General features: G+C 38.6%; 1 protein-coding gene across 1 annotated transcript in view; it reads right to left on the bottom strand.

Moving 5' to 3' along the window:
• C4H14orf39 (chromosome 4 C14orf39 homolog) overlaps positions 1 to 12318 on the bottom strand; it is a 40893-nt gene that overhangs the window by 24950 nt on the left and 3625 nt on the right. The window contains exons 3-6 of the mRNA XM_034767914.1: positions 6662 to 6751; positions 4072 to 4259; positions 3556 to 3598; positions 1536 to 1656 (exon numbers count right to left, since the gene is read on the bottom strand). Coding sequence (XP_034623805.1) covers positions 1536 to 1656; positions 3556 to 3598; positions 4072 to 4259; positions 6662 to 6751 — 442 coding nt within the window. The remainder of the gene's footprint in view (positions 1 to 1535; positions 1657 to 3555; positions 3599 to 4071; positions 4260 to 6661; positions 6752 to 12318) is intronic.

Consider the following 12318-nt stretch of genomic DNA (forward strand, 5'->3'; position numbering starts at 1 on the left):
GAGAATAATCCTTCTTCCCATATCTTCCACGTTTACAAAGAGATGTGTGTGTTTTAGATAATCCGATCCTTTTATGTGATTTCCAATTCTCACACGTTCTCTCTCTCTAGGTCTTCTCTAAGGCAAAATGTAAGTTCACTGTAGCTCAGCAATATTTCAAGACTTCCAGATCTCCACTTCTTCTAAAAGCTCACCAAGCTAGAGTGGATGTAGTCAATGTCCAAATACCTCTCTCCAACAATTTTTTGTAGACACCTGCCGGTTCACATTCTAGAACGTGACCTAAAGTATCACAGAAATTCAGCCTTGGGATGTTATGTAAGTCCCTAAAAATCATTTTAACAGTGTCCTAGAGCTCTTTATAGTGGGACTATAAGAGTATGAATTAAAAATTCATTAACATTTAATTCTTGTTTGGTTAACGTGCATAAATGTATTACAATAATTCCAACACGGCATCAACTACATAATGCTATACTCAGGTTGGAGACTAATTCCCCAGCTTCTAAAGTTGTGGGAGTCTTCAAGAAGAACTCAGGATAAATTGTTCAGGAAGACATCACCAAGAGGTCCTGGACTGGAGAAAATTTCCCAAGCATTTAAGGAATTCTAAATTCCCATACAGTATATATCTTATTATGCTAAAGGTATTCTGGATGAAACGCTACTGACAGTGAGCTAACCTGGATATTATGGGCCATACTGTGACTTACTGCCACTGCCCTCTCTGGGTGCAGAGGGGCCACAGGGCCACAGAAGGAATTTTGGTTAAGTTAGCCGAAATGCCTCCTGGGCACTGCATGCTGGGGTAACAGCTTCAGCATCCACTGACAGGTATACAGTGTGCCTTGCTCCACATCAAGCCAGCTTAATTGGGCAGTGTGTTAGGAGTGTGGGGCCATGGCTCTGTCCTTACACACACCTTGTTAGGAAGGTGGTCCTAGCTGTGAGCAGCGCTTCTGCTACCCGACAGGACTATGTTTAGCTCTGGTGCAAAGGCACAAGCTGTGGAGATGAGGATCATCTGAGACAGAACTATCTAGCATTACATCTATTCAAAAGAGAACAGGAATGTATGCCATTCTGACAATGAACTCCATATTTAGGTACAATACATTAATATTCACAAGGTTAACTTGCAACATCTTAAATGCCAGCAGGAACTGGGAGCACTGTGGCGCATTTAGGGATGGCACTGATAGGTTTAGCCTTCTTGAGCTGGAAGGGAGGTCACCATGACACTGTGCCTTGAGGGAATGATGGTGTAAGCTGAGATCAATATAAGGCAATCCTCAAGAGTCCATAAATTCATGGAGTCACATTTCCCCCTTTCCTAAATAGAACACTTACAATGCAACAGAAACAATACAGTAATTACTAATTCTGGAGTCATCCTGTATGCCTGTGTGCTACGAAACACAATATACTGTTATCACTATAGAAAGACACATATATACATATTAGTGTATATCCATGCATATACAAATGTAAAATACAATTGTATATAATTAAATTATATATTAAAACACTGTTACCTGTTTGAAATAATTAATTTTCATTTCTACTTCATTTGCTTCTTTCTCTAGTTCAAAAGATTTCTGGGTAAAAACTGCAGCATGCTTGAGGACGTCTTGTGTTTTTTGCCTCAGATAAGCACTTTTATGTTAAAGAATCAGTGAGTATAGTATGTATGACATACAGTCATGTCAAAGAATACAGATATTAAACTATTAAATCTGTATGTATATTATACTGAAAAAGTTTCTATCTACACAGTTGATGAATTACACCTATATGATCCCTATAAGGGGCAAAACTCCCATTGGGTCATATGCTGAAGTCCTATACGCAGGGCCTGAATGTCCCGTGCACTGTTAAAATCTGCTGTAGGGAGATTTGGGGGAGGAAATCTTAGTGAGGATTTATTTTTGGAGATTTTCCTACATTGTCTGTCAGGGGAATGGAGTGTGCCCCCTCACAAAAAGGGTGCAAGGGCCACGCACAAGCCTGCAGAATCAAGGAGACCAGGGTCATCTATGTGCAGGCTATGTGCCTCCACATTAGTGTTGAATCCATTGGAGCTGCACTAACAGGGACTCCCTGATGGTCACAGTAAGGGATTGTGCACTAGAAGTACTCTAGGACTGTATTCCCTTTTCCAGATAAGGTCCATGGACTCCCAGCCCACCCAATCACACCCTTATCCCCTCAGTGCAGACATTGGATATTCAGAAAGAGTTCTGCCACACCCAGGTGGTGGTCAGGGTGCTGAAGAGTTGGCTGATCTCCCATAATGTGCAGAAATGGGGAGATTCATGAAAGGGCAACCCCTCTGAGGTAAGGATCTGGCCCAGAGTTTTTACTCAGTCCTTAAGCAAACTCTCTTTAAAGCCAATGGGAGTTTTGAATGAGTAAGTTCTGAGGGCCAGATGTTACCTTAATTGTGTGCATGTAACTGCCATTGTAACTAAAAGAGGGTGCAAACGGGTAAGAAATGGCAATATTTGACCAATAAGTGGGAAGAGGGGTCCAGCCAGCTACACAGCACTGTTTCCTACATGTGTGCGCACACACACCTATGTCCCGGAGCCCTTTCAGGTTCCAGATCCACACTGGAGAGACAGTGAGGTTCAGCGGAACCCTTGTGGATTGGAGAAAAGCATTTCCTCCCCCAAGCTGCTCTGGAGGTTACCTTGTTGTGCAGCTACAATGTAGTTATGCAGCTGGGAGGCGGCGGGGTTGCTTCAGGAGGTCTTGGAGCAGAGTGCAGAGGCACGTGCTATATGTGCAGATAGCCTAGGCAGACTCTTGAGTCAAGGTTTGGAGACTAAATCTTCTTATTCTTCCATGGTGTAGCCAAACCCCACCCTTCTCTAATGGAACATTTTGATAGAAACTTCATGAAAGGAACCTCAGTTTTCTTCCTCCAGGGCCCCACTCATGGAGGGTATTATTTGGCCCTCAATTTTCCCTCGGGCAAAACTCCTGCAGAAATAACGTCTAAGCGTAAAGTTGTAATTTAATGACAGTAATTTCTTGTGGCTATTATCACATTTGCTCGCCGCCGAGCTGCAGAGGACAAGAGGCGCAGAAGGAAGGCGAGACTGGCTTCCAGTCGTGATCAACAGCCTCCCGCTGAGCCTGAAAACATCTGCCCTCCTTGTAATAGAACTTGTGGTTCAAGGATTGGCCTTATTAGCCAAGACCGCCCGGGGGGGGAGGAGAAGGAGGAGAGGCAAGTGGGCAAGTGGGGCAATTTGCCCCAGGCCCCGGCCCCGCAGGGGCCCCCATGAGAATATAGTATTCTATAGTATTGCAACTTTTTTTTATGGAAGGGGCCCCCGAAATTGCTTTGCCCCAGGCCCCCTGAATCTTCTGGGTGGCCCTGTTATTAGCCACCTGAGGACCCATAACTCCCATGGAAAATGATCAAACTCGGTAACAAGTGATCGCCCATCATCATCACTACATTCAAGGCTACAAAGATAGTGAAAAAGCCAAACATAAACTTTCCTACCCACCAGCCAGTAAATATTGAGAATGTGTCATGGATACATCTGTAACGCCCAATCAGAAAGTGACCTGAAAGGAGCAGGCTCTGAAAAAATAAAGTTGCATTTTAGATTGTTCATTCACTAATGTCATATTTTTCGCAAAGACAATTAATATATAATATTAATCGGTTGGGGAAGTACTCTGCATTTGTGTTAAAGTGCTGTACAGAAAGAGCAATATAGTACAGACACAGAGAACAACAACAATACTAGGAACAACATAAAATAAATGTTTGAAAATGAACTTCAAAATAGTAAAAGAAGCCTCTGGTACAATGGAATACTCTAAGGACCTGTTACCACAAGCCAAAGGACATGTGACTCTGAGTGATGAGCACTCAGAGAGCCCTGTGTTGAAATCCAGGTTTTGCCACTGACTCCATTTGTATAATGGAGAAAATAATTCTTACCTATGAAGGAGATTAATTAGTTAATGTTTGTACAATGCTTTGAATTTGCAATGGACTATAAATTATTATTATTTAACTGGACCCTATTAATATGGTAATACCGGTACCTAAAATATCCAAAAGGTTAGCTTCCTTCCATTTAAATTGTTCAGAATGTTTCAGAACTCTATTCCGGATTTCTTCAATCTCTTTTTTTTTCATATAATATTCCTGAGCAAGAGCATTTTCTGAATATTTTGCTTTGTGTTGTTTCAAAATCTCTTTATACTGGTTCATGTGATCCTGATACATTTTCCTGTTAAAACAACAAAGTGGAATAATGTTTTGATTCAGAATATTTCTTGCATTAATGTATTGTAAGTCATTTAACTTGAGAAAGAAGTTAATTATGTAAAAAAAATCAACTCAGTTAGATCTGTTACTCTGTTGACAAAGGTCAGGGTATGATGAATACAACCTTATTTGGCTGTAATTATTCCCTTTCATTGAATACTATGCAGTACAAAACAGAGTACACAGTTGTGAAATGAAAACAATCGTTTCTCATTGTTCTGAAAGTGATGCAGAATATACATGTCCAAAGACAGCCTTGCAGCATTCAGATGGTTTCATTTGTATATGGCTTAACATAAAACATACAGCAGGCCAAATTCTCTGCTGGCATAAACTGACACAGTTCTACTGATTTCAATGGAGCTGAACCAATTTATGGCCCAGCTTCCTTAAGTGCTTCTCAGCTTTCGATGTTAACGAACAGGGGCCTAATTCATAACTGGTTTAAGGGCTTTCTCTTAGGAGGTACTGAGCACTCTGTAAGCACACAAATTAGTCCCATTAAATGAAACTGTTCACATTCCTTAAACATTTTGCTGGATAAGGCCAGAACACTCACCAGCTGGCAGGACTGACCCCGAAATCAATTTTATGCTGGTATAAGTCCAGTGAAATCATCTGAGTACACATCCCCAAAATTAAAAAAATACGTAGCATCAGTAAAAAAGGCCACATTAAAAAAAATATTTTATTCTCTAATTTAAACCAACAATGTTCGGGAATGCTTTTGTAGGCATTACTACAAACAAAAAACAAAGACAATATAAAAGCAATTCAGCACAAAAAGTGCTGAAGTGATCAATATCATCTTTGGAAACCACAGGAAAGAAAAGGAGCATAGCATAGAAAGGTAATCATCCTGTGTTAAATCAATAAAGGTAAACCATGTTGCAAATACAACATGGAGTCCTTGTGACACTTTAGAGACTAACAAATTTATTTGGGCATAAGTCCAGGGAGACTGAAGTGTTCTCCTACTGGTTTTTTAATGTTATAATTCTTGATGTCTGATTTGTGTTCATTTATTCTTTTGCGTAGAGACTGTCCAGTTTGGTCAATGTACATGGCAGAGGGGCACTGCTGGCACATGATGGCATATATCACATTGGTAGATGTGCAGGTGAACGAGACCCTGATGGTGTGGCTGATGTGGTTAGGTCCTATGATGGGTGTCCCTTGAATAGATATGCGGACAGAGCTGGCAACAGGGTCTGTTGCAGGGATTGGTTCCTGGGTTAGTGTTTTAATTGTGTGGTGTGTAGTCACCAGCAACTTCCACCTTAATTGAATTGGCTCGTTAGCACTGAACCCCCACTTGGTAAGGCAACTCCCATCTTTTCATGTGCTGTGTATTTATACCTGCCTCTGTATTTTCTGAATGCTTTTTAAAAAGACTACTTCACTACAGTAGAACCTCAGGGTTATGAACAACAGGGTTATGAACTGACCACTCAACCACACACCTCATTTGGAACCAGAACTATGCAATCAGGCAGCAGAGACCAAAAAAAAAAAAAGATAGCAAATGCTGTCCATTACAGTACTGTTAAACGTAAACTACTAAAAATAAAGGTAAAAAACTGTTTCTGTGCTTGTTTCATTTAAATTAAGATGATTAAAAGCAGCTTTTTTCTTCTGCATAGTAAAGTTTCAAATCTGTATTAAGTCAATGTTCAGTTGTAAACTTTTGAAAGAACAGTCATAATGTTTTGTTCAAAGAATTACAAACATTTCAGTGTTATGAACAACCTCCATTCCTGAGGTGTTTGTAACTCTGAGATTCTACTGTATTATCCTAAAACAATTGACACTGCAGTGTACTTAGAAATATGTCATAGCGATGACAGATAAGTCATGGCAGGCATCAGGCTAATACTATTTAAATGGTTTCTCATTAGTACTCACTGGTTTTTACAACATATGGCTGCCAAACCTGAAATGTTACTGGTCTCTGTTTCAAGGAGGAATTTTTTCCTTAAATTGTATACAGTAGAGCAAGGGTTTGAAAAATTCCAATATGTACTTGGGAAGTAGTTAGGATTTGGAGTCATTTCTAATGAAGGGCCACATTTGACCCTTAATTTTTGTGTATTTACATCAACTGGAGTGCTGTACAAGCGTAAGGATAAAATATGTCTCAATATTAGTATAAGCCTGAACATTCTGAATATGCATGAACTCATATATCTCTAATGAATATTCTTTCAATTATGAAGACATTTGTTATTGTCCTGAAAATTAAAAGTATCGATTAAAAAATGATAGCTCCCTGCAATGTAGTTTGCAGATTTCTACACTTAGCAGCTAGAGTGCTTATTATCATTGCTTGAAAGTATTCTTAACATAAAATAATCTCATACTTACTTGTCATTTTCTGTAGTTTCTTGGCAGTTTTTGAGTTTGTTATTCAAATATTCTTCATGCTTGCTAAGAACTACATATGTTGGTTTCCAGCTATGGCACAAGTTAAAAAGTGTATTAATGATTTATTTATTAATTAAAAGTTATTTCCGAATTAAACACATCAAGAAGATTAATAAAATCAATCAGTTTCACTGGGGCCAATTCATACAAATTATTCATCTTATTATTTGAAAATCAAACGAGGATTTTTTCTGTAGAAAAAAGTTTTCATAGACAGAAATTTGTTTTCCCAAAGCTTTTACAGCTGTGAGTCCAAAAACATATATGGCTTAGAAAACCTGCCAATTATTACTGTTTGATGAGTCTCACTTTTTAAAGAAAACATAGGGCTACATTCACAAAGAGGACGTAGGCATTGCAGTGCTAACTCCTAAAAGCCTGCTACCCAATGGAATTCACAGCTCTGAGTTAGGCATCCAGGCTTCCCATACAACGCATGAGGAAAGTTAGACACCTAAGAAAGGGATTCGCAGAAGCCCCCAAGCTGAGTACGGAGTCACTCCTGCCTAGGAGTGAAATGCAGAGGAAAAAGCCAGGGCTTAGGGCCCAGACCTACAGAGCCCATTGATCTAGGCCTTACATGACTGACAGGCCAGTGGGAGGCACCTATCTCTGCTCAGGATTCTCAGCCATGAACCCTCTCCTGGAGTTAGGGCTGACCTGGCTTAGGTGGAGGGAGGATGAAGAGATAGACTACCCCTATTTTAACCAAATAGCCCAGTGGTTAGTGCACTACCATGTGATGTGGATAAATCAGGTTCAAGTCTCTGCTCCAATGACTATTTAATTACATACATAAAGTTGAACAGCTTCAACAGAAGAGATTGAGAGATCTCCACACCAGAATAGCCAAGAGCATGTGGTTCGGGCAACCACCTAGGATGTAGATAACCTGGGCACAAGTCCCTAAACTAAATCAAGCAGAGTGGGGATTCAAACCTGTCTCTCCCACACATTCTAGGTAACAAGTGCATAAGCTGCTGGGAATTCTGATGCATGCACGCACACACCACCTGCCCCCCAACTTCCCAGCTGTCTTTTGTGCAGGTTAGGCTTGCTCAAGAGCATGCCTACTGGATCAGGTGACATAGGCTGTATCTTGTAAGGTAATGACCTTCTCTTCATGTGTCAGTATATTTATGCCTGCATCTGTAATTTTCACTCCGTGCATCTGAAGAAGTGGGTTTTTTACCCACAAAAGCTTATGCTCAAATAAATCTGAGGGGATTTAAGGGGCAGCTGAACAGTGATTTTGTGAACGTGAGTGGTGCCTAAATGTTGGACATAGGTGCTTTTGTGAATCTAGCTCCTAGTTACTTTTTCCAAATCAAAATCAAACCAGACTACTTGTCTGCACCATCTAAAATAATTCACTGATCTCCATGTCTTAACAAAAGAAACCTGACTGACAGGACTAGACAATGAAGTTCTCAAAAGCATGGGCTAAATGGATCTTTATAAACTAGCACAAATAAAATCTATCTATAGAAAGGTACAACATGGATGATGCCAAGCATAGGTAATGTCTCAAATCTTGCTAAATCTCAAATGTTACCTGAAAGAACAACCTTTATGAGTAAGCAGAGAACGCGATCCACATGCTCACTGAACCTCTGGATTCTCTTAAGGCTAGAAACAAGGGCACCAACTGTAATGCTGATTTTTAAGATGTGGGCCCTGTCATTTGTTAATGGGACTAAGACCACCAAATTAACATATGGGCACCTTTGGTTAGGACTATTTGTATACTTGATTATCCTATCATTAAATTATTTATTGTTATTTATTTCAATATTAAATTCTTTTTTTTTTACACTGCCCCTAAATCTTCAGTTTTAAATGTGATGCAGAATTTTGTATTGAAAATGTACAACTGCATTGTGAAAGTTCTCAGGGAGGAATCTAGATGTTTTGGAAATCTAGTAGGAAGTTTTTGTGGTTTTTGGCACTTAGAAAGATATAGGGGTTGGTTTGGAATTGTGAGATAAGCATAATAGTTTGATGTTGCAACTAAAACAGTCATCATGAAGTAGTTAACACTGTGGGCAATTATGTCATCGTAATTAGATTTCAGAGGTAACACCTTGGTGACATAAATAGGGCAATTCACATCACAAATAGGTATTGATTCACAGTCTGTTTGCAGACAAAAGAAAACAGCATCGCATCAGTTTACATTCCCATAATTAAAATTTTCTTCACAACCAGAAAGTTAGAAACTTATTTTTTTAAATGAAAGTGGATATTCTGCTACACAATTCTGCAGCAGGAATAGATTCTACAGCAAATTCTGTGGCTCCAGAACAGCAGAGTGAACTGTTGATAGTCTGTAAAATCACAAATTAATTATTTTAAAATATTTTGGACGCCTTCATTTTTTCTTGTGTTAATCGTTTAGTAGTTGTAAAAATATTAGATTAAGGAATATAATCAGTAAATTAGATTATTTTATTCCGAATAATATACATATATCAAGATCCCTGCCTCTCTTTCAAAAAACAATAATATCCATCTATTCAAAGAATCTTCCAAATTTGTATTGAGCTGTATTGTTCCTGCTTCTGTTGTAAGGTCTTTGGGGCAAGATCCTGTTACTTGGCAAAAACTCACTTATTGTACATTGTCATATATACATATAGCACTATATAAATAATGTTAAAAATGGAGGATATAAACAGTGACTTCAATAATGGCTGATTTAGTGTAATTGCTGGCAAGAAGACAAACATTTAAAGAACAAAGACCTGACATTTAATTTGCTGAACAGGACTGCAAAAATATTGAATAGGAAATAATATATTCCAGATCCTGAGAAGACACAAGAAGATATAATCAACATTTACCACAGCATTAAAATTGCAAATAAAAAGTAAATGAAAAATACATTATCCATCCAGACAATTTAATATTACTGTCATAAATGTTTGATACTATTTATGACTAAAAATGTAATTACAAATCACTGCATGTAGTGACAATTGGGCAAAAAGCCACATTAAAAAAGGGCAAAGTTTTTAAAACAGCAGAGACTGATAGTACACACACACACACACACACACAGGCATTGCTGTGACTTTCCTCAATTCAAAAAACAAATCTCTGCTTTTCTTCTGGAGAAAACAAACTAACATTGAAATAAAAAAAAAGAAGAAGCTTTTATTAAATGAAACACAAAACATTTATTATGAAATTCACTATGCAAGCATATTTATTCCTCAGATATAAAAAAGACACACTGTTCAAAGTGAAGAGTTTGCAATTCTGAAGTAAAACATAGGCATGCAATATTCAAGACACCAGTCTAACAAGTTAGGCTTATCACTTTCATAGCTCCCCTTAAATACTACTGTGCTGTTACCACATTTATTTGCTTTTCCAACACTTAGCTTATTATAAAGTTTCAACCAAACCAGTCCAAATGTGCTAAAAATACATTTGATTGTTAGTTAACCAGCAGGATGTCTTGTCTTCTATGATTTTACTTCCACAAGTTCCCACTATATTGATGCAACACACTGTGACATAGTCTCCTTCTCAAACAAAAAAATGGGATAAATATCTGGATTTTCAAATTTAAATGCTAGAAGAGAAGGAGGAAGACCAGGATTAGATTCCATCAACCGTGTTTCATCCTCTTCTTTTGGTTCTGGGCTCAACCTTTGTATTTGTTATCAGTCATGGTAGGTAGGTAATGGAAAAGTTACCTAAGTTTATCTAAATCGTTTTTCAGTTTTGTCCTTGTATGATTCCAGTTCTTTCCTGTTAATTAGATCAAGACAGATTTCCACAGAGATTATGACAATAGGTATCATCAACCTGTAATCTGTCAAAGCTCTCAGAGACGTCCTTTTCTGTAGACTCCATTGTGTAAAATGAATCCAGCGTTGCGTTCAAAGTCTTCTCAGACTCAATGTAAATTTCAATATGTTTATGGTCAGTGCTTCACTTGTTCCAAGGCTTGCCAGGGCTGAGCCCCGGCACCTCTAGGCTCTGCAGTTTATAGCCCCGGCTCCTCTGGGCTAGCCAAGTCAGTTATGAAAGTAAAAAAAATTGCTTGAGCCCTGGCACCTCTTTCATTACAAATTAAGCACTGCTTATGGTATTTGGATACAAATGTAGAGACTATCTTCTTGAAAGTTCCTCTGAATGTTATTTACAAGCTAGTACATTAATCCTCCTTTTTACATCAACCAACCATGAAGATGATCCTGAGGAACTTCCATTCTGTATAGCAGGACTGTAGAGGCCAGGGTGTTCCTACTTTCTCAATTATCAGTGTGCTGACCACATTTCAGAAGTTTAGAGGGATTCTAACTGAGCAGATCTCTTATTTCTTTCATTGTATTTTTATTGTCTGAATAAATGGCAAAAGCTTCTTTATTATAATTTTCACTGCATTCTTGAATGCCATCTTCATCAATTTAAAACACAATATTCTGCAGTTTTCTGAATACATTATGGATGCTATAACCACTAACAAGTCACTTCTCATTCTCAACCAATCATCCTGCATTAATGTCAAAGTTTATTCTTTTTTTTAGGGCCTGAGCCAAAGCCCATTGAAGATCAATGGATTTTAAATCAGGTCCTTTGTTCCTCCTTTACTTTTGTCTCTATTTCTGTGTTCAGTAGTGGACCTGAGAATTTAAAACCTGTCTGGAGGAATACATTAAAAGTAAAATGTTTCAATAGTTTATTAAAATTATTCATTGTGTACTATGTTAGAGGTGATATTGTTAATATAAAAGAAGGCTGCAACTTTCCTGTCAAGTTCAAGTCTTTTCCTTTCCCTTTTTTTCCATCAATTGCTGATCAGTATCCAATGACAGTTAATTCCACCAAGTAGCCACTTCCCTTTCTCCAGTCACCAATGACTCCACTCCTTCCCCTTCCTCTCCAGGCTTTTAGATAGTTCTATCACAAACTTATTCTTTCCTAATAGGCATAACAAGAACTTTGATGTTCTCATCACTTCTCCTTTTACTTACATTTTCCATTCAAAGTCTGAAATTAAAACCTATTTTTTCTAGTGTCAAAAGTCTTTCAAATATGTTATATACTTTTTTATTCAAACATTTTTATTTAATTATAAAATATTAACAAAAGAAACCAGTTTTTTTTTTTATAAAACATCAGTTGGGTTACATAGGAGCTAAACCAGGACATTGTACCAGGGAGAAGAAGCAGTAGGATGTAAAGGGATAGGATTACAGAATCTTACCCATACTTTATATATGTCATCCACAAATCTTTCTTACTAGATATCCTTATAAAGGATACCTATACTTTTCATTCAGAAAAATTAAGACATCCTAAGGAAGTAGGGAGAAAACTTGATGGTCAGATATTTCCTTTCTCACCAATTTCTAGAACAGGGGTCGGCAACGTTTGACACGCAGCTCGCCAGGGTAAGCACCCTGGCGGGCCAGGCCAGTTTATTTACCTGCTGACGCAGCAGGTTCAGCCGATCGCGGCCCCCACTGGCCGCGGTTCGCTGTCCTGGGCCAATGGGGGTGGCCGCACATCCTTCACCCGCACCGCTTCCCGCCACCCCCATTGGCCCAGGACAGCGAACCGCGGCCAGTGGGGGCCGCGAT

This window comes from Trachemys scripta, chromosome 4 (assembly GCF_013100865.1).
Source record: "Trachemys scripta elegans isolate TJP31775 chromosome 4, CAS_Tse_1.0, whole genome shotgun sequence".
Taxonomy (NCBI): Eukaryota; Metazoa; Chordata; order Testudines; family Emydidae; genus Trachemys; species Trachemys scripta.